This window comes from Petaurus breviceps, unplaced genomic scaffold, assembly GCF_028583685.1.
Source record: "Petaurus breviceps papuanus isolate PSGF00001 unplaced genomic scaffold, PetGlider_PUasm1.0 90845, whole genome shotgun sequence".
Taxonomy (NCBI): domain Eukaryota; kingdom Metazoa; phylum Chordata; class Mammalia; order Diprotodontia; family Petauridae; genus Petaurus; species Petaurus breviceps.
In genome coordinates this window covers 15,014,137-15,037,056 of record NW_027187359.1, presented here as the reverse complement: position 1 = coordinate 15,037,056, position 22,920 = coordinate 15,014,137, and the positions used below count along the sequence as shown (strand labels likewise).

Here is a 22,920-nt window from a genome sequence, read left to right as displayed (position 1 = left end):
CAAATTACTTAACTCTGTTTGCCTCAGTTTCCTCATCTATAAAATGAGATGGAGAAAGGAATGGCAAACTACTATAGTTTCTTTTACAATAAAACCCCAAATAGGGTCATGAAGAGTCAAACACTAGTGAAAGCTGAACAACAACAAAAATCAGAGTTCCAAAGGTCCCCCCATAGACCCCTCAAAACAAGAAATAAAGAAAAAGAAATGGAACCCAGTATAGGGGCATCATGGTATACTGGAATATCCTGACTCTCTAATTTACTTACTACCTGTGTGACCTTGGGCAAGTGATTTAGCTCCCTAGGTCTCAAGTTTTCCCCCTGTAATGGGAATGCAAATTTGGAAGATCTTCCCTGCCCCTAGGCTAAAATGCACCTGAAGCCTGGGGAGGGAGGCTTGTTTTTCAGTAGATACTTCTTGATTGGCCAGTGAGTCAATAAGGTTGTTACATTCTCTGAGCCAGGAGAAGGCTATATAAGCCCTGATGTGTAGCTTTGTTTTGGGACTCACTTTGAGATGTGTTCTGTGATTTGATCTGAATTCTGGGAAGCCATTGTTGAGAGTCACCCGGCTTTGAAAAACCCAGATGTGGAAACCCAGATGTTGACTGGGTATGGATGTAATGGCTGGACAGTTTGGAAAGCTGTCTACTTGATCTGTTTCTGTCTTGATAATTCTGCCTGTATGCTTTGAAGTTCGGGGTGCTGACCATTTCCCCTGAACAAGGTAAACAATATATGTCTGACTGATTAAAGTAAGCTTGTTAACCCATTTTGAGTTGCTTTCCTTTAACAAAGCAGATCCAAGAACCTGTGGTAGCTGCAAACCCTGAGGACGCTTGGGGTGCTTGCTGCTACACCCCCTTAAAGGCAGCATCAGAAAAAAACATGCTTCAAGCAGGATGGGGGGAAGAGGGGGAGAGACAGCAAGGAGGTCAGTGTCAATGGATTGAAGAGTATATGGAGTTGTGATGAAATATTAATAAAGCTACTCCCAGCCCCAATATTCTAACTTCCTTAAAAACCCCAATGAACAGTACGCCCACCGCCTCTACCTAGCTACTCACCTCCATCCCCACCTGAACCACTCAATATCTAAACTTCTTCATATATGCCTTACTGCTCACTAGAACAACAAGTGTGTCCCTGAACTCCTATTCTCACAGAAACAACAGGCATGTCCATGTAATGGGATCCCAGCCACTGCCTCTAGCTAGCCACTCCCCCCAAACCCATTCCTCATATTTCCCACAGAAACAGCCAGTGTGTTCATGAACTCAATCACAACCACATCCAAATAGTCTCAGACAGGACTATAATAACCAGTCAATCAGAAAGCAGTGCCACCAGGATGCCCAAGCAGGATGTAGAACCTAAAACAATAGAAGGAACTTTCCCTACATAGGCACCTATGTTGTAATAGTAAAGAACTGACCTAGTGTGAACTTGTGATGTATGGAGGCTTATTATAATATCATTATCATACATACCCTTCAAAATGGGTTTTTCTTTACACATTGTGAGTAATCACATGCACAGTTCCACTGAGGCTGGGACCCCTCCCCTATTACCTAATCCCTTAACAAATTGCCTCCTCCCTTTTTAATATTCATAATTTCTGCTATGTAATTGCATCTTTACCCTATAAAAATCCATCTTGCTTTCTTTGAACTTGCTGGTTTCCCTTGGAACTCAGGCTGCTTCATGAGAGGCTTCAATCTCAGTTGCCTCAAAATCAATGACCTTGATTTTGGTCATCAGTGGAAACAGACATCAACCAGCCCTTACTTTTGCCCACCAATATTACTTTCTAAGTCACCCACAAGCTTTGATTCCTTGGAGACTGGAGCATCCCAAGATTTTTAATTATGCATCTTTGCTGGGAAAATGTTTGTGTTAAATAGAAAGATATTTGTGTGAGGCAGCAATATGGAAACTTAAAAAATTAAAAGGCGGGGGGGAGTCAAGATGGTGGAGTAGAAACAGGACTTCCACGGGGCTCTGGCTTCCACCTCCCCCAATTCATGTAAAATGGGACTCTCAACAAACTTTGGAGATATACATAACCCACAAAATGACACAGAGAAGCTAACCTCCCACTGAGGACAGCCCAGCAGGCTGGCAGGAAGCAACCAGCAAGCATTCTGGAAGCCAAGCCCAGTACCGTTGGAGCCGGAGGTCTTAGCCCTGACCAGTTGCCAGCTGGAGGGACTTCAGATCACCAGCAGCTGTGGTTGTTTCCAGAATTATCAACACATAGATGCTAAGGACAAAGTGAGAGGTCAGTGCAGTGTGGACTTTGGGATCCAGTAGTTGGGAGTTTGGTAGGCCCTTGCCCCTGGGGAGAGAAGCTACTGAGGTGCTAAGGCCGTGCAGCCATCCATGGCAGCTTCAGCTCCTGGCCTACAGAGTGTAGGGGGACCAAACGACCAGTCTGAGGGGTGATTGCTCTTGCTTTAACCTGCTTGGATCTGGATTGCAGTCTAGGGTGGAGGTCCTGGGGTGTGCGACCAGCTTCCCAGAGTGTGTGGAGGCTTCAGACAGCGTACCCCACTAATACCTTCAGCAGCTGAGAAAACCCCAGGATTTGGGACAAAGCTTTCCTGTCTGGTGGCAGAGTCCTACCGTGGCAAAAAGCAGAGGGGTCAAGTGATTGAGTGGTGACGTGGGCAGGCAAAGGACGCAAAATAAACAGAGCAACCCAAGTTTAAACTCCTATTTTGGTGACAAAAAGGATCAAAACATGGAACAGGAGGAAGGCAATGAAGTCAGAACTCCTGCACCAAAAGCTTCAAAGAAAAATACAAGCTGCTCACAGGCCATAGAGGACCTTAGAAGCAAATAAGAGAAGTAGAACAAAAATTGGGAAGACAAATGAGAATGAAGCAAGAAAATTATAAAATGAGAGTCAACAGGCTAACTGAGGAAAATAACACCTTAGAAAATAGACTAACTCAAATGGCAAAAGAGGCTCAAAAAGGCAATGAGGAGAAGAATGCCTTAAAAAGACGAATTTGCCAGATGGAAAAAGAATCTCAAAAGCTCACTGAGGAGAATCATGCCTTCAGAATTAGATTGGAGCAAATGGAAGCTAGTGACTTTATGAGAAATCACAATGCTGTTAAATGATCCAAACAAATGAAAGAATAGATGGCAATGTGAAATATCTCATGGGAAAAACCACTGACCTGGAAAAAAGATCCAGGAGAGATAATTTAAAAATTATTGGACTACCTGAAAGCCATGATCAAAGAAAGAACCTAGAAATCATCCTCCAAGAAATTCTCAAGGAAAACTGCCCTGATGTTTTAGAACCAGAGGGCAAAATAGAAGTTGAAAGAATCTACCAATCACCTCCTGAAAAAGAACCCAAAAAGAAAACTCCTAGGAATATTATAGCCAGGTTCCAGAATTCCCAGATCAAGCAGAGAATATTATAAGCAGCCTGGAAGAAAATTTGAATATTGTGGAAAGACAGTCAGGATAACCCAGTATCTGGCAGCTTCTACACTGAGGGATCAAAGGGCTTGGAATATGATATTCCAGAGGTCAAAGGAGCTGGGATTAAAACCAAGAGTCACCTACCCAGCAAAACTGAGTATCATGTTTCAGGGGAAAATATGGTCATTCAGTGGAATAGAGGACTTTCAAGTATTCTTTTTTTTTTTTTTAAAGCAATCAGGGTTAAGTAACTTGCTCAAGGTTACACGACCAGTTATTATTTCTGGGTGTGGTGCTGAGTATCCGAGCCCGGATTTGATCCAGGTCATCCCGACACTGGAGCCAGTGCTCTTACCAGCTGAGCCACCTGGCCGCCCCTAAGCAATTGGGGTTAAGTAACTTGCTCAAGGTTACACGGCCAGGTGTTTCTGGGTAGGTGCTAAGTGTCTGAGCCCGGGATTCAATCTCCAGGTCTTCTCAACACTGGAGCCAGTGCTCTTACTCGCTGTGCTACCTGGCCGCCCCAACTTTCAAGTATTCTTGATGAAAAAACCAGAGTTGAATAGAAAATTTGACATTCAGATACAAGAAACAAGAGAAGCATGAGAAAGTAAACAGGGAAAAGAAATTATAAGGAACTTATCAAAGTTGAACTATTAACATTCCTACATGGAAAAACAATAATTTTAACTTATGAAATTTTCTCAGTATGAAAATAGTTGAAGGGAATAGAAATATATATATATGTGTATATATATATATTTATGTGTATGTCTATATCAGAGGGTATACAGGTGTATGAATATATATGTGAATGTGTGTATATATGTTTACAGGTATACACAGAGGGCACAGGACCAATTTAATAGGAAGGGATGATACTTAAAAGGTGAAATTAAGAGGTGAGAGAGGAATATAATGAGAGAAGATGGGGAGAGACAGAATGGGGTAAACTATCTCATATAGAAGAGGCAAGGGAAAATGGTTACAATGGAGGGGAAGAACAGGAAGGCAAAAGGGAATGGGTCAACCTTATTCTCATTGAATTTGGCTCAGGGAGGGAATGACATACACACTAAATAGGTTATCTCACCCTACAGGAGAGTAGAGGGGAAGGGCATGAGAGGGGGGATGATGGAAGGGAGGGCAGGCTGGGGGGGAGGGAAGTTGGAAGCACCCACTTTTGAAAAGGGACAGGTTCAAAGTAGAGAATATAACAAGTGGGAGGTGGGATAGGAGGGAGGGAAATACAGTCAGTCTTTTACAATATATCTACTATGGTAATGTTTTGCATAGCTACACATGTACAACCTATACTGAATTGCTTATTTTCCCAGTAAGGGTGGGTGACAAGGGAGGAAGCAAATGAATCTGGAATTCAAAGTTTTAAAATCAAATGTTTAAAACATATACATATATATATATATACACACACACACACACACTATTATTAATACTATTTTACATGTAATTGGGAAATAAGATATACAGACACTGGGGCATAGAGATCCACCATGCCCTACTGGAAAAGTCGAAGGGGGTATGGGAGAAGATATGGGAGAGAGCCGATTGGAGGAGGGGATATCCTGTAGGACTGCTATTTTGGGATGGTGGGTAGAGGAAAAACGGGGAGAAAATTTGTAACTGAAAAATCTGGCAGAAATGAATGATGTAAACCAGAAGTTAATAAAGCATTTGAAAAAAAAAAGTACAGAGTCCCCAGGGTGCTTTCATCCTTCTCTATAATTCTGAAAGTAATTCATTTTCCATTTGTAGTGCCCATCCCAGATAAATGTACTGATCAACTAACTCAATGACTTGGTCATACAATGATATACCATTGTCTGTACAGTTGTCTTTCTTACCCATTTAGTTTCTCTTTTTTTGTTGTTAGAGCATATATTGCTGTTTGACTATCTCAGTAAGGTGGCAGGAGAGTCTTTGTGACAGTGACAAACATCTTTGATGAGCATACATTTCTTGTTTTATCCTTTGCTTGACAATAATTAAAGCCTTCTCCCCCACCTTTTTTAAAGTGTTTTATTGGTGCTCTTTTTCAACAGTATTTTTCCAACAAACCCAAACAAAATAAAATAGAACTCTTACCTCTTAACAAATAAGTAATCAGGCAAGACAAATCAACATTGTCCATGTTTTTAAAAGTATGTCTTCTGCCACATTTTTGTCTATGACATCTCTGTTTGAGAAGAGGCTTCTTAAAGTCTTTTAAAGTCATAGGTGGTCACTGCATTAGTCAGAGCTCTTTCAGTGTTATTTTCTTTTTTTAAAAAATTAATTTTGTTTTCAACATTAACTTTTCCTTCACTTTTTTTTTTTTAAGCAATCGGGGTTAAGTAACTTGCTCAAGGTTACACGGCCAGTTATTTCTGGGTGTGGTGCTGAGTGTCTGAGCCCAGGGTTCGATCTCCAGGTCATCCCAACACTGGAGCCAGTGCTCTTACTTGCTGAGCCACCTGGCCGCCCCTATCAACATTCACTTTTACAAGATTTTGAGTTCCAATTTTTTTCCCTTTCCTCCCTTCCCTTGTTTGTAACTAATTGTGACATATAGTATGTTTGTTTTTACTTGATTTCTGTTAAATTGAATTCCTTACCTCAGTACATGGTGTCATTGGATTTATCATACACTAGGGCAGAAGTTCTTAACCGGGGGTCCACAACCCCCTCTCCCAAAAATGGGAGTCTATGGTTAGATTTTAGGCAATTCATTAATTTGAGTGAGGAAAATTACATCTTTATTTTCACTATCATTTGGTTTCTTTTGTAATCCGATGTACTTTATTTCATTCGTTTAAAGACATTAATCTGGGAAGGGATTTATAGCCTTCACCATATTGCCCAAAGGGAGCCATGACCAAAATTGGTCAATAATTCCCTCATTAAACCATAATAGTCAGTTGCTTCTGGTTTTTGATTACCTAGTCCAGAAAGTCTTCAGGTATTTTTATGGTGGTGTTCATCAAGTAGTTTTGTGAGATCTTAACATATGCATGAGATTTTCCATGTTGGAAGAAAGCCTGTAAAATTACCTTTTGCTTTTGGTCAAATGCTTTTTTTCTAAGCCATAAATGTAGCAGGATCTTGTATTCTCTGAATCTTTCAGCCAAATATGTGACTATAATGATGTAGTATGCTGTAGAGAATTATTTGTGAAAGTTTGTTTCCTTCCTCTATTTTCTATCAAGGATTCTCTAAATGTACCTGTAAATCATTCTCTTTAGGATTTTATGAAGATGAGACAATAGGCATATTGTTCTGTAGTAATTAATGTTCTCTCAATAGCTTTCAGTGGCATTATTATCTTCTATCAAAGATTTTTTTTAATGCATTTAATATAGGGAGTAAGATTAGGTGGATTAATTCACTTTAAGGCATGGAACTTTGATAACATCCTCTTCCTACCTTTCACTCCTTAATACTGCCTGGGTTTTATTAAGTCGAATAAATGGCATGTGAGTGGAGAAGATATATTTTTAGACTCATACTTTCCTCCAGATCTCAATACTCAATCTCTAAGAAGAGGATGGAGAAGAAAGTTTGTGGTTTCCAGCTTCTTTCTTTGCTAGAGGAAGGAGGTGGTTACCCTCTTTGGTTCAGATCTCAAGAGTTCAGATATTTTTTCGATCTTTTATCACTAATGAAAGTGGACAACCCCTACTGGAGTGGGAGTTGTCTATTCCACTATAAGCTAGGAACAATTTAAGAATACTCTGTTCTAAGACCTGGGGCCTTACAAAAAGTTCTGTTAGAGATGGGGGAAATAAATATAGGTTTTCTTGGTTTATGGATCTATGGTTATTCTGAGAGAAATCAGATCACTTTTTTGTTCCAATTTCTCCCCACCTCCAATTTAGATCTTAGAAACTCTTTATTTGATGGTAGTTACTTGCATGAATTTCTTATGAATTATGCCTACTTATGCTGTTTAACAATTATGTACACAATTAAATATTAGTAACTTGTTTCATTTAACTATAACATTAAAGTTTGTGCATTCTCAGGCTTTATACTTTATTTCCCATCTAGTCTCTGCTCAGTTTTTAAAAAATCAGAAAGAACACTGTCAATAACCAGATCTATAGATATTGACAGGGTAGGGTAAGAGCCTGTCAGAAATTCAGTATCCAGGAGGTTTGGAGGAACCAGAAGGAGCAGAGCAAGACAGGCAAAACTCAGGAACAAGGGATTAAAAACTAGAGAAGGCCATACCCTGAGTAAGGTTTTCTGTCTCAGCACTGGCTGCTCCTGAGTAAACCTGGCCAAGGGTGCAGATTGTGATCACTTAAAAAGAATTAGCCTAGGAGTGTGGCAGTTTGGCTGAAGGTGGTTTTTTTTTTTTTTTGACCACTTTAAATTGATGCAGAGTGAATTGAGCACCACCAGGAGAAAAATTTATACAGTAACAACAATAAAAGCACAAATAACTTTGAAAGACTTCATAAATCTGATTAAGAGAAGGGAGCAAGCTTTTATTAAAATAGCATGTGTGCCAGGCACTGGGCACTGTGCAAAGAACTTTATATATATATATATATACATATATATAAAATCTCATTTGATTCTCACAACAACCATGGGAGGTAGATGCTATTATTAACCTCATTTTTCAGTTGAGGAAACTGAAGGAGACAGAGGTTAAGAGACTTGCCCAGGGACACACAGCAGGTCTTCTGGACTCCAAGAAACATACTCCCCACCTCCAAATAAGAAAGGTGATGGACTCAGAATGCAGATTGAGGGTTTTCCTTTTGGACATGGCCAAAACAGGAATTTGTTTTGCTTGACAATACATGCTTGTAAGAGGGATCTTGTTTTCCTTTAGTATAAAGCTCTTCTGAGGAAGCTGATGGGAGAATTTTATAGAAAAGTAGAACAGGGTGTGCAGTACCCCTGGAGGGTCTCCCTTTTGCCTGTGGGGACACTTCTTGGTCCAGAGTCCTAGGTCAAGAGGTAGAAAGGAACTTCACTTTTATTTTCATATAATCAAAATCTTTTGGTAAATCCTACTCCTTCCTTTCACATTTAGGTCATGAATCCATTTGGAACTAATTGGTATATGGCATAAACCTAATTTGGTCTAAACCTAATTTCTGCCAAACTTTTCTAGAGTTTGGGTTTGTTGTTTTTTTTTAATAGGAAGAACCTAGGTCATCTGATTCAAGAGTGGGATGGGGGGCGGGGGAGAGGAAGGTAAGAGGTTCTTAACTTGGGGTCCGGTTGTTTTAAAAAATATTTTGAGGTGGCACAGTGAATAGAGCACCGGCCCTGGAGTCAGGAAGACCTGGGTTCAAATTTGACCTCAGACACTTAACACAAAAGCTAGCTGTGTGACCTTGGGCAAATCACTTAACCCCAATTTCCCTACCTCCCCCCGCCCTCCAAAAAGCAAAAAATAAAAAAAATATTTTGAAAACAATATTTCAAAATAATTGGCTTTCCTTGCCATTGTATGTAATTAATATTTTTCATTTTAAGTCATTCTTCTGAGAATATGTCCACAGGCTTCCCCAGTCAGCAAAACGGGTCCACAAAAGCAAAAAGAAAAAAACAAACCCTGCCCTAGAGCCACTGCTCTTTCCATTGTACCAGTCTGGGGCTGTCTCCTTTTCTCTTAGCCATTTTCTTAGTACCTGTAAACCCAGGAGCATCTAGGTCAACATTCACCATACATATCAAATGTCTGCTATTTACAATTCACTATGGTAAGGGCATTTGGGACAGCTAAGTGGTGTAGTGGATAGAGCACCAGGCCTGGAGTCAGGAAGACTCATCTTCCTGAGTTCAAATACAGTTTCATACACTTACTAGCTGTGCAACCCTAGGCAAGTCACTGAACCCTGTTTGCTTCAGTTTCCTCATCTGTAAATTGAGCGGTAGGACATGGCAAACCATTTCTACTATTTTTGTCAAGAAAACACCAAAAGGGGTCACCGAGTTGGACACAACTGAAATGAATGAACAAAATGGTAAGTGCTAGGGCTACAAAGATTGGATCATCACAGATTTAGAGCTGGAAAAGACCTGAGAGGCTCATTTAGTCCAATTCCCTCAATTTATGTTAATGTATTTGGTTCAGATCACAAAGGATTAAGTCAGGGTTTGAACCCAGGTCCTCTGGTTCCAAACTGAAGTGATTTTTTTTTTGGAGGGGGAGGCTATTACACCACCCTAGATTAAAGAAATGACACAGTCCCTGTCCTAAAAGGAGTTTACAAAAATTCCAGTGGATGGGTGGAAGGGAGATATGACATATATGTTATACAGGTAAATATAATAAAAGGGTGAAAATGAAGAGGGCAAAGGATCCTAAGATTCAGAGCTGAAAAGGAAAAGGACTTTTATTTTATAGGTAAGGAAACTGAAACTTATAACAGTGGCTTGCCCATGCACACCTCTAATGATTAGTAGATCCAGGATTTAAATTTAGATATTTGACATTAAATCTACTTTTTCTTTTGCTACATGAAGACTTCCCAAATGTCAGGTGACTCCCCTGTGGAGGATTTATAGGACGGTATGGGCGTGATTTGCACAAAATGAGTTGGGAGGTATAGACGAGTTGAGATCTGCATAGATGACCAATGAATTAGCAAAATGTTTCCTGTAGTCTTTCATCCTCTAATTTGGGTTTGCAAGATAACCAGGATCGTTACCTGGGTTGTTTCTAGAAGATAAGTAAAAAGATTTGAGAAGGGGCCTGAGGAAATCTCCTACAAAAAATGTACAGCAGTGATAGGGCATTCATCAGCTTTGGAGACTATTTCAGCTGGTCAGCAACTTTTTCATTAACTTATAAGTTATCAGACTGTGGGGATGATTGTGACTTCCCCAAAAGTTACCATACTCTATTCTTGAAACACGAAGTTTTAAAAATGAAGATGGTAAATGAAATAAAAGATATGCTTCAATAATGTAGATGAGTTTCAATATGGGATAGCTAATGTGTCATATCTCAGATTAATGCAATTGAAGACAGAAATTAGTTTGAAGATTGATATTGAATTCGGTACCAAATCATACCTCTGCTACAACCAGCTACCATAACAGGAATGGAGGGGAGGGGCTGAGTGTTGTCAAAAAAATCCTTGACTCTCACACCCAGCACACGCCTACCAGTGTTCAGCTATGCCATGTCACAGGGAAACTTTTGGTCTGAATCTCTAGATACCTGGAATTGTCTTTTTTAACCCAGAAATATTATTTGCTCATTTCCTCCTGTTTTGTCTAATGGCTTAGTTGACATTGGGTTGTTTGCACAGAACTCATCAGAATCATGTTGGTTTTTTTTTCCTTTTTAAAAAATCTCTATGTTGAAGATTCCCAGATCTATTTTAACTACTAATCTTGTATGTCCATCTACCTAGTAGACATCCTGAGCTGGATCAGTTAATCAATCAATAAACATTAATTAAGCAACTACTATTTGCCAGGCACTGAGGATAAAAAAAGAGGCAAAAAGTCTGTGCATTTAAGGAGCTTACTATCCAATTGGGAGACATGCAAACAAATATATGCAAGGCAAGTTACACACAGGATAAATAGCGGGGTAAAATACTAGAATTAAGAGGGACTGGGGAAGCTTCTGGTTAAAGATGGGACTTTAGTTGGGATTTGCATTTGGAATGTTCTGTTCAAGGAACAGCCAGGTGGTCAGCACCATGCTTGGCAAATGGAGAGAGTGAGGAATTTAGGATGATTCCTAAGTTGCAAGCCTGAGAGACTGGGAGGATGGTATTATACTCTACAGTAATAGGGAAGGTGGTGCTGGGCGGGGGATTTAGAGGGGAAAATGAGTTCTGTTTAAGATATCCACTGGACATCCAGTTTGAGATGTCTGAAAGGCAGCTGGAGATGCAAGACTGGAAGGTCAGCAATTTGGGACAGGATAGGCAGATCTGAGAATCATCAGCGAACAGACGGTAATTAAAATCCGTAAGAGCTAATGAGATCACCCAGTGAAACAGTGTAGAGGGAGAAGAGGTCCCAGGACATGTATATGTCCTGCAGACATCTTAAAGTCAACGTCTAAAACTCATTATTTCCCCATGCCTGAGATGAAATTGAGACACCCCCCCCCCCAAACCCACCCTAACAACAATGAGGATTTGGAGTCAGAAGACCTGTTCAAAGCCCAGTCTTCTCACTTCCTAGAACCACTCTGGACTTCAGTTTCCCATCTGTAAAAGACAAGGTCTGTCAAGTCTACCTTTATAACATCTCTTAAATACACTCTTTCTGTCCTCTGATCCTGGTGCAGGTCCTCTTCATCTCTTCCCTGGATTGCTTACAGTAATCTGCTAGTGACTCTGTTTTAAACATCTCCCTAGTCCAGGCTATCCTCCACTCACCTATCCAAAAATACCAGTTTGGCCTTAGTTAATAAACTGCACTGGCTCACCAACTAACTCTAGGCTCAACAATAAAATCTGGCTCCTGCCTACAACATTCTCTCATCGTAATCTCTGTCCCTTAAAGCCCCAGATACAATTTTACCTTCTATAAGAAGCTTTCCTCCATCCTCCTTAGTTCTATTACCTTCCCTCTCTTGATTATCTCTCACATACTTAATAATCTCTAATTATTTGCATGTTATCTCCTCCATTAGACTGGCAGCTTTTAGTGAGTAGGGACTGTTTATTGCCCGGCACTTAGCCTGGTACTGAAGAAATTACCGCTTGAATAAATGCTCCCTTTTCCTAAATGGACTCAGAACTTGCCTACTCTTTGGACGTAAGGTACAAACATGCCCCCTTCCCTAGACAAGCTCTTCTCCCAGCTCTGAACCTTTACGTGTGTCTTCAGATGTATCATGCCCACTTCTTTGCCTAACCTGAATGGAATTTATCTTGGCCTACTCTGATGAGCAACAGCCTAGGACCCGGTACTGATAACTATTTCAATGGCATAAATGTCAGACCCAGAAATATGATCTAATTGTATAACAAACTACTAAAAGGAAGCAGCTAGGTGGCTCAATGGATGGAGCACTGGGCCTGGAGTCAGGATAGACCTAAATTCAAATCTGGTCTGATACTTACTAGCTGGGGGACCCTGGGCAAGTCACTTAACCTGTTTGTCTTAATCCATGGGAGAAGGAAATGGCAAATTACTCTAGTATCTTTGCCAAGAAAACAAATCAAGAGTCAGCCATGACTGAACAAGCTTGTGAAAAATATCTTGTATCAACAAATGTTTTTGAAAGATGGAGTGTGGCACTTGCACTTTGTCCTTATGTTCTAATATGGGAAGAGACTGTGAAACTGGAGGAATCTAATTGCTAAATAGACAGAAAACAAGCTCATTGTAAAGATTAAAGGACAATCATTGCTCGTGATTTCTAGTGAAATTAGAGTAAATTCTACCAATTGCTCAAAGTTCTAAACAAAAACATGAGCAATTTTCTTTTTGTTGGTTTCTGAACTGACATGAATGAGTTCTTGAGGGGTGGCTAGGTTGTGCAATGAACAGAGCACAGGCGATGGAGTCAGGAGGACCTGAGTTCAAATCTGGCCTCAGACACTTAACACAAAAAACTAGCTGTGTGACTGTGGGCAAGTCACTTAACCCCAATTGCCTTCCAAAAAGCAAGCAAAAAAAAAAAATTAATGAGTTCTTGGGTCAGAGACCAAGCAAGTAACATATCATCTTAATATAAGTCTGTAGGGTGCCCCACACTCTATTATACAATTCAATATTAGGATTTTAGGAATCTGGAATAGAAATTTCTATTTACACTCTGAAATTACTTTCTATATTGCTGTTTTATAGCTTGTTGAGTAATTTTATAATGATATTAAATAGCTGACAGCATGGGGTTGGGGTGGGAAGAGGTTGATAGAAAGCCATTCTCAGAATCATGAGGTCCTGAGGCTCAACTTGCCTGTGATAGCAGCTATGTGACTATAGGCAAACCACTTTCCACATAATCTCTCCATATCATCAGGCAACTATGCCAATCACCATGCCTGGGATGAAACTGAGACACTCCCCCCGCTCCCCCCCCCAAACCACCCCAACAACAGAAGATTTGGAGTCAGAAGACCTGGTTTTAAAGCCCAGCCTTTCCACTTTCTAGAACCTCTCTGGAATTCAGATTTCCCATCTGTAAAAGACAAGATGACCTTTCAGGCTCCTTCTAGATGCTAATATAGGATCCTTTGCCCCTTTTCCGCCACAGGCAATAACAACAACATTGTCACTATGTTGATTTAGTTTTGTATATGATGTGCTGACTACACAATCTACCTTATTACTCATTTTCAGGCCTGAAAATCTTCCAGCAGAAACACTGACTTCAACTGTTCTTTCTAGGAACATGATGGGTTCTTTGACCTTCTACAGAAATGGAATTTAATGTAGAAGGCATGTCCAACAGAGAAGTACAGATCTGTTACTCAAATGGAAAGTCCTAGATTTAGCTGCACAAGAATCCCCTTGTTCTCCCCAAAGCAATGATGACCTGTTCAGAATGTTGTTTGTTTTGCTTCTCAACATGGGTTCACAAATCATGTAAGTAGTGACTTTTTACATTATATATATATAAATTTTTTTTTAATGATCTACAATTTAATTTAACCTTAAGATTTTTTTCTTTATTGTAATAAAACTTCAACTTGGGTCAAGAACCCTTTATCTTCATGCCTGAGAAAGTGTTCATTTCCCATAACATGTCCCTCCCCTTCGGCCTAAATACAATTCTCCAGTCCTCCACAGAATCAGAAGTTTATACAATGGCATGTAATTTTAGAAACAAGACATATACTAATCCACCTAATATTTTATTTATTTGGCTCTAAGCATTTGCATGAAAATGAATCTATACTCTAGGTACAGAATACACTGTAATAGCACCAGAGGGGCACATCCTCTCTGCTCTCTATATTCTCAATACATACATGTGACTTTAGTAAAAACCAGACAGTCCAGTTAAGAAGAACCCTTTGCTCTTTAGCCTAGCCCTTTTGGAAGGAGTCAGTTATGATGGATATTTAAAATTGATCATTACTTTTTACATATTTCACCTCATAGAATGGATGAAATCCAGAGGCCCAAATGTTGGCATGAGATAAAATCATGTCCATTTATTTTTCTGCATTTTTAGAATTAGTTAGCATAAAATTAAATACGTTGAATGTAATAAATTCATCCATACAAGTGCAAGGTTCCAGCTATAATGTAGTTCATGGCAGATTTATTATTTTAAAAAATGTACCAGTAAATCATAAAAGAGGGAGCATGTCCATTTAACTTTTATTGAAGTATATAGGTCTTCGGAAATCAAACTTGTGTGCATTAAGGTATGGCCAAACATAGAATCTATCAAATTCAGTGAAAAGTTGTTGACTTTAAATAGTAGCTGTAAGAATGACCAATATATATTCTTTGTTACAACTGCCCTCACTCTACAAGTAAAAAAAAATAATAAACATTCAGTAAACATTCTTTCCTAAGGTAGTTTCCCTTATATAGCAGTGATTTATCCATTTCTTGTATACACAAATTTTTTGAACATACCAATCAGTGGTTCTCACAATTGAAAAATAAAAGCACAAAAAAGTTTACACTCTTGTACAGGTAAATAAAAGATCATCTTGAATTAAACTGTATTTCCTTAAGGGCATAGTATAGTTTCAGTTCCATTACCTATGACATAATTATTAGCTTCTTACATACAAATATTGACATATTTGGCTTGTGCTTCAAAGCCTCTGTGTCTATAAAGCCCGTATCAGTGCAGCTCATAACTGGAAGTCACTATGGAGCTCTTTACTGCTGCCGGGGGTGACCTGGTCATGCAATGCAGCCTCCTCGGAACCCATGGCAACACTGCACATTGCTGAGGAGTCCTCAGCCTCCGGGTCCAAGCCATCTGGACAAGGGAGTTTTAGGAGCTCTTCTCGAAGTTGTGCAGTATGGCGCTAAACACAGGGGCAAAGAAGAGAGTTTTTAGTATGGCAGATCATGTGGGAAGAAAACAAACATTTATATAAAGGGAACAAGCACTTAATAAGCACCAGCTATATGCCAGGCACTGTGTAGTGCTGAATGTTTTACAAATATTATCTCATTTATTCCTCACAACAAGCCTGTGAGACAGGTGCTATTATTACATTTTCCGGGGCTGGAGAGGGGAAACTGAGGCAGGTGGCAATTTAGTGACTTACCCAGGGTCACACAATAAGTGTCTGATTTTAATTTTGGATTCAGATCTGAGTCCACTCCTAGTGCTCTATTCCCTGTACCACCCAGAGCTGCCTGAACAAGATACATTATACTTATACAGAAATCTAATTATGTGCATAAGCACATGCTTTTCTGAGACCAGTAAGAATTAAATCAAGAAGGAAATGTTTTAAATAAAACATGTGGGTCCTGAAATATACTATTTGGTGGATGAAGAGACTCTTGTTCTACACAGATAATTCTCTATGCTTATTAAGGTTATAGTCTACAGTTTTTGAGGCAGGGGAGATTATCCTCAAATATCATGTATGATGCTTCTTGGAATCATCATTTAAAGACTATATTGAATTGATTTTCAAAACCAAACATTTATTGTGTGCCTATTAGATGTATGGTAATATGCTAGGCACCAGGAATAAAGATATATCAAGCAGTCTTTGCTCTCTAAAGAGTTCCTTCAGTTTGCTTAAGGTGGGAGTTGAGGGTGTGGGGAGGCAGAGATCATCTGGGAAGTTTGGATATATTTTGTTTACAATGGAGTAACACTGAAGTGCAGAAGCACATTTAAAACACCCCTTTTCGTAAAACTGAAAATAATAAGAAATGTTTCTCTGGTCTTAAAAAAAACTTTCTAGATTTCCTGGTTTCAAGGTGGGTTACACTGAGGGGTAAAGGTCTTTCTTTCTGTTGTTGTTGTATAGTTTCAGTTGGGGTACTGGGGTCTTCTTGGCAAAGATACTGGAGTGGCTTTAAATTTCCTTCTCCAGCTGATTTTACAGATGAGAAAATGGAGGCAAAAAGGGTTAAATGATTTGCCCAGTCACACAGCTTAGTAAGTTTCTGAGGCCTCATTTGAACTCAGGTCTTCCTGATTCCAGACTCAGTATTCTACCCACTGTGCGACCTAGCAAAGGTCTTTCTTAGGGAAATGGATTAAAGGTGGTTACTAAAACTGTTTATAAATAATAGTCTTCCCTACCCCCAGAACTTATTGGGCAATATAGACCCATCTAAGCAAAGTCTCCCTATTCCCTATTACCAGAACTAAGGGAGGAGGGGCCCTTTTGTTAATTCTGAGAAATTACCTGAGGGAGGTGGTAACCAAAGGAACTAAGTAGGGACTATTATTTTGGAATATTCCTTATTCAAGATTTCTATAAATGTCTATTCCAAGAAGATCTGAAGTAATACATCTGAGGGCATGGGGAAACCACATATTAGTTTGGACCTATCTCTTTCTTTCAGAAATGGTTTAAGTATAGAATAATGATGAAGCGAATAAATTATCTCTGGCAGATCTATACCTAAAATAGAGTACAGTATGAGTTTTTCTTCAATGAGGCAAGAGAGTGACCTGGGCAAAGCAATGTTTTTAATAAATTTAACATTGTTATAAAACATAACCTTTATCATACTGAGTGTTTGGTTAAGCATTTTGAGTTTCAGTTTCCTCATTTTTAAAAAAGGCTAATGATATTTGTGTTATGTAATTTATGGAGTGGTTGTATTGATCCAATGAGATAATGTATGCACTCTGAAATCTAAAAAGGGTTAAAAAATATTAGGGAGAGATTAGAAGCAAGGAGACTAGAACAATAATAGCCCAAGTATGATGTGATCAGTGATTGGTTTAAAGTGATGGCAATGTATATACAAAAGAAAGGATGAATACAAAAAACATTACTGTTAATGGAAAACAAGAGGTGCATTTCAAGAACACCGAAAATTCTTAAGAAAAACTGAGGAAGACAAGAATTAGTAATTAAGGAGATTAATGCTGATTTTTCAGAGTAAAGTAGAATTTGGAGTGGACAAAGTAGAATTGTGAGGACAAAGCAACAGACTGGCCTAAAAATAATGCAGGCTGCAGGGAGTAAAGAAGAGAATAGTAGGTGGGACTTAGAAGCAGCAGGTATAGATTACCCTTTCTAGAATTTTGGCAACTAGAGTTTGCAACATTCTCATTTGGAAATGAGAAGAGAAATAGTGTGACAGCTCCAAGGGAGTGCGAGGGGTTAACAGAACTTTTTTTTTTTTTTCCCAGAAGAGGGGAGTCCTCAGAATGTTTATAAATATAATGGACAGGGAGTGCTAAGAGATAGTAATAATGTTAACAGTAATATGGTTAGAGATTGGGTGTTTTTGACTTAATAGAAATTCTGCCAACAAAGTCCCAGTCTCTAGTTTGAGAAAATCCCATCTGAAACTAATTCATTGGCAAAACTGTTGGCCCTCTTTTGCAGAGGCTTTAGTTGGTAGTGCACGTCACTTAATTTCAATTTTTTTCCCCACTTAAGTTTCTTTTTCCTTTAGGAGTCAAGGATAGCACCAGATGTGTTAGTTTTGCTAAAACTGTTAAAACAGTATGATATTGACTATAGGATTCCCATTATTCAGAAAAGAAGGGCTGATTCAATTTACCTTCAGAGCTGCTGCATGGTGAGACATGGTCCTGCCTACCCGTTTGTCACTGCTGTACTGCTGTATATCTGCAATCCACTCTTCACATTGAGCCATGATCTCAACTCTTTTCAAGTAAAAATGTTTATGTATAACCTGTAATAAAACAGGCGATGTAAGAATATCTATATAACACATTTATGTAGCTTTATGTGATGCAAGTGATTTTCACAGGTCAATGCAATTAAAAATAAAATCATCAGCTGTATTCGATCCTACCCAAAGCAAAGGCTGACACAATGCAGGTGGTTTTGTAAATGCTTTGTTGGAGGAGGGTCAGAATGGGTAGCAGAACAAATATAAACAAAAAATCTAGGTCAGATTGATACCAGGGAGTTTTGACTTCCAAAATTCAATGAACTAAAATGATTAGGGAAACTGAATGTTAGAGGCAGAGATCTAGGCCAGATAGTTTGTAAAATATAAGGAAGCAAGACTGTCAGATATTTCTGGTGAGTGAGGTGGGTAGAAAGGAGATGATTTTTTTCGGGTTCAAACTTTCCTTAAAACCTCTAAGCTTTTAAGGTAGTTCCTGGCATTTCTTTCACCCCATGGCATTAGGGTCTTCCACATTTCCCTCATGACCTGCCATGGCTGGCAGGTTGGGATCATCTAACTTCTTCAGCTACAGTGCTTAAATATGATTTTAACTTAATTCAGACCTTAACTGTATTCCTTGCTTGGCCTTACCACATGCTGTATGATTATATCCTCCAGACAAAAAAACCTAGTCATTTGATCTGCTGCTCAACGCTGGGTAACTCTGAGCCATTCCTTTGCAGGGTAGAGGAAGGCAGTTTCTTTACCCCAGGTCTTAGAGGTCACTCACCCCACTGGGGATGGGATACACTAATGTCCTTTTATTCCCAGTAATGCAGGCCCTTTATTTGCCCTGATGGCTAAACTGTGTAGTGGTTAAGACGTGTTGGTGGCAGCAGCAAGGTGCTGAGCTGCCCTGCTTCCTTTTACTTCACCAAGCTGGTGATGTGAAACCTTCATTTAGCTGGTTCTTCTATTTTTAGTGTTTTTATATTAAAATAAAAATAGGCATTATACTTTTGCTGAAGATTCTTCCAGTATCTTTTTGACATAATCATGATTTGTAGTTATTAGTAGCTGTTATATTTAGTTTCCCTTATATTAAACCTATCCTACTATTTTTGGTAAAAATCTAATCTGATCATACTGTATAATCTTTTAAATATATTGCTGTAGTCTCTGTGATAATATCTTTAAAAAATTTACTTTTGATTTCTTGCTTTTTACATCATTTTAGTTTTCCACAGTGTCCATCCCCCAAGAGCCAACTCATATAACAAATATTACTGGGGTGGCCAGTAGCACAGCGAGTATGAGCACCAGCTCCAGTGTTGAGAAGACCTGGAGATTGAATCCCGGGCTCAGACACTTAGCACCCACCCAGAAACACCTGGCCATGTAACCTTGAGCAAGTTACTTAATCCCGATTGCTTTTAAAACAAACAAACAAAAAAACAAATATTATTAAGGCCCCCCCCCAAAGCACAACTAATTCATACAATGAAAAATCTGAACATATGTAATAACATTTTCACAAAGAGGTGGGTTGGGAGTGTTTCATCTCTCTTTATTTATGTCCTGCCTTATTTACATATTTTTCTTATACTTTCAATTTTTTTTGGTATACCCTTGTTCTTTCCATTTCCAATGGTATAGTTACTGTGTGCATTGTTTTCTTGGCTCTGCGAGCTTCTCTCTGCTTCAGTTCATACAGATCTTTCCATATTTCTCTGTATTCATCACAGTCATCATTTCTTATAGTATAGTAATATTCCATTAAATTCATGTTCTGCAATTTATTTAGCCATTCCTCAACTGATAAACATTTGTTTTGTTTCCAATTCTTTGCTATCACAAAAAAGTGCTGCTACAAATACTTATGTATATATGGGGACCTTTTCCTTATCAATGACTTTCTTGGTGTATAAATAAGTAATGGAATCTCTGACCTAAAGAAAATGAACATTTTTGTTATTTACACAGTTACACAACATCTAGAAAATACCGTTTTTTAAAAAAAGATGTCACATTCATCATAAGGGATTACAATGTTAAAGAGGGAAATCAAAAGATAACCATAATAACAGGCATGTTAGCCTTGGAGTACAAAATGCAGCAAGGTAAAGAGTAATAGAGTTTTGTCAAGATAATCTACTGGTCACAGCCAACCATCTTCTATGAGCGTCACTGTAAGAGATGAAGGAATTCCTCTAAGATGCACAGAACCTACCTCTTTAAAGCATGGTGAAGGGTTTCTGATTTGTTCCAGCATTGCCCATTTGACTGTTGCTTGTCGTATGTTTCCATCATATTCTCGGGAACTCTGTGTGCCACTGGGAGTGCCTCGAGAGCGTTCATATCCTGGTTCATTAAAATATGGCTCAGCAACTAATATAAGGGACTGGACAGATACCAAGACCTTTGGGAAAAGCAGGTAATACCAAATAAGTACACAAATATATTATTTTTATAAATTCAACTTCTTCAGTTTGATTGAAGATCAAACTAAAAAAAAACTACTAAAAATCTATATTCCAATGTTTGTAGCATTTACAGTATTCTCTTCAAAATATCTTTGAATATATACTAAGTTTTCTATGTGTTATCTAAAGATGTAAATTTAAATTTCAGATTTCTACTTACAATGACCAGACTAAAGTGCCTTCTGAGCCATTAAAATACAATTATATTAGGTATCGTATAGTTTTAGTACTTTACATTTCATAGTGTTTCAGTTTTTTAAAAATGTGTAAAATTTGACTAGAAGAAACAGCTTCCTGATGTTAGAAAAAAAATTTCTTGTGATACACAGATGCACTGATTATTCTCATTCATTTGAAAACTTCATTTTAATACAAAGCAGGAAAGATAAAGATTGAGATTTGACAATTAAGAGATCACTGTTAACTTTGAGGAAAGCAGTTTTGGTGGAATGGTATCAGAAGTTGGATTATAAGAAGAGAGAGGAAAGTGCAAGAATTTAAAGTAGACTACCATCTTATGAAGTTTAGCCACAAAAGAGAAGAGACAAATGGGAAAACAATTAGCAAAAATGGAAGAGAGGTAGGACATTGTTTGGAAAACATCTTTTGCAAAAAAATACCATATATGTAAGTTATTATTTTCAAAATTGGTCTCAATAAAAAAACAGGGTCAGACAGAGATTTCTTCAGACACACTAATGACCTTCCTCTAAATTGAAACTGAACCAAAGGTCTAGTAATTTGATCTGGAATCCACACAGAAGAATATGAAGGATCTTGTATATTAAAATATTTTGCAGGGGTGGCCTGGTAGCACAGCGAGTAAGAGCACCGGCCGCAGTGTTGGGATGACCTGGGGATCAAATCTGGGCTCAGATACATAGCACCACACCCAGAAAGAACTGGCCATGTAACCTGGAGCAAGTTACTTAACCCCAATTGCTTTAAAAAAAATATTTTGCAATACACTGAAAGATAAAAACAAAATAAACGCTAGGAAATGTGGACTGGCCATACCAGATTTTAAACTATACTATAAAGCAGCAGTCATCAAAACTACTTGGTACTGGCTGAGGAATAGACTAATAGATCAGTGGAATAGATTAGGTACACAAGACACAGTAGTCAATAACTATTATAATCTACTGTTTGATAAACACAAAAACTCCAGCTTCTAGGATAAGAACTCACTATCTGACAAAAACTGCTGGGAAAACTGGAAAATGGTATGGGAGAAGCTAGGCACAGCCCAATATCTTATACCATATGCCAAAAATAAAGTCTAACTGGGTTCACAAACTAGACATAAAGGCTGATAGTGTAATCAATCCAGGAGAATAAGGAATAGTTTGCCTGTCAGATTTATGGAAAAGGGAAGAATTTATGAGCAAACAAGAGATAGAGAGCATTATGAAATGCAAAATGAATAATTTTGCTTACATTAAACTGAAAAGTTTTTGTACAAACAAAGCCAATTTGTAACCAAAGTTAGGAGGGAAGTGGAAAATTGGGAAATGATTTTTACAACCTGGGTCTCTCATATTGACCTCATTTCTAAAATATACAGAGAACTGAGTCAAATTTATAAGAATACAAGTCAATCCCCAATTGATAAATGGTCAAAGGATATGAACAGGCAGTTTTCAGAGGAAGAAATTAAAGATATCTATAAGCATATGAAAAATATTTTGAATCATTATTGATTAGAGAAATGTGAATCAAAACAACTCTGAGGTACCACATCTCACCAGTCAGATTGGCTAACAAGACAAAACAGGAAAATGATAAATGCTGGAGAAGATATGGGAAAAGTGGAACACTAATGCATTGTTGGTGGAGTTGTGAACTGATCCAACCATTCTGGAGGGCAATTTGGAACTATGCCCAAAGGGTTATAAAAATGTGCATATCCTTTGACCCAGCAATACCACTATTAGGACTGTACCCCAGAGAGATCATACAAATGGGAAAAGGACCTGTATGTACAAAAATATTTATAGCAGCTCTTTTTATGGTGGCAAAGAATTGGAAGTCAAGGGGATGCCCATTTTGGGGAATGGCTAAACAAGTTGTGGTATATGAATGTAACAGAATATTATTGTGCTATAAGAAATGAGGAGCAGGCGAAATTCACAATAACCTGGAGAGACTTTTATAAATTGATGCTGAGTGAGGAGAGCAGGACCAGGAGAACTTTGTACACAATTACGGACACATTGTATCTGTGATGAATAACTTTTGATAGACTGGGCTCCTCTTAGCAATACAAGGTTATAAGACAACTACAAGAC

At 38.5% G+C, this 22,920-nt stretch overlaps 1 protein-coding gene and 1 long non-coding RNA gene across 9 annotated transcripts in view; one reads left to right on the top strand and one right to left on the bottom strand.

The window, feature by feature from the left end:
* Positions 1–22,920, top strand: part of LOC138149182 (uncharacterized) — a 148,936-nt gene that overhangs the window by 64,078 nt on the left and 61,938 nt on the right. The gene's annotated exons all lie outside the window — the stretch shown is intronic.
* BIRC6 (baculoviral IAP repeat containing 6) overlaps positions 14,639–22,920 on the bottom strand; it is a 317,039-nt gene continuing 308,757 nt past the window's right edge. For all 7 annotated transcript variants that reach the window (XM_069072166.1, XM_069072160.1, XM_069072164.1 and 4 more), the window contains 3 exons: positions 20,377–20,565; positions 18,069–18,203; positions 14,639–15,382 (listed from right to left, as the gene is read on the bottom strand). In XM_069072166.1, coding sequence (XP_068928267.1) covers positions 15,203–15,382; positions 18,069–18,203; positions 20,377–20,565 — 504 coding nt within the window. In that variant the 3' untranslated portion in view covers positions 14,639–15,202. The remainder of the gene's footprint in view (positions 15,383–18,068; positions 18,204–20,376; positions 20,566–22,920) is intronic.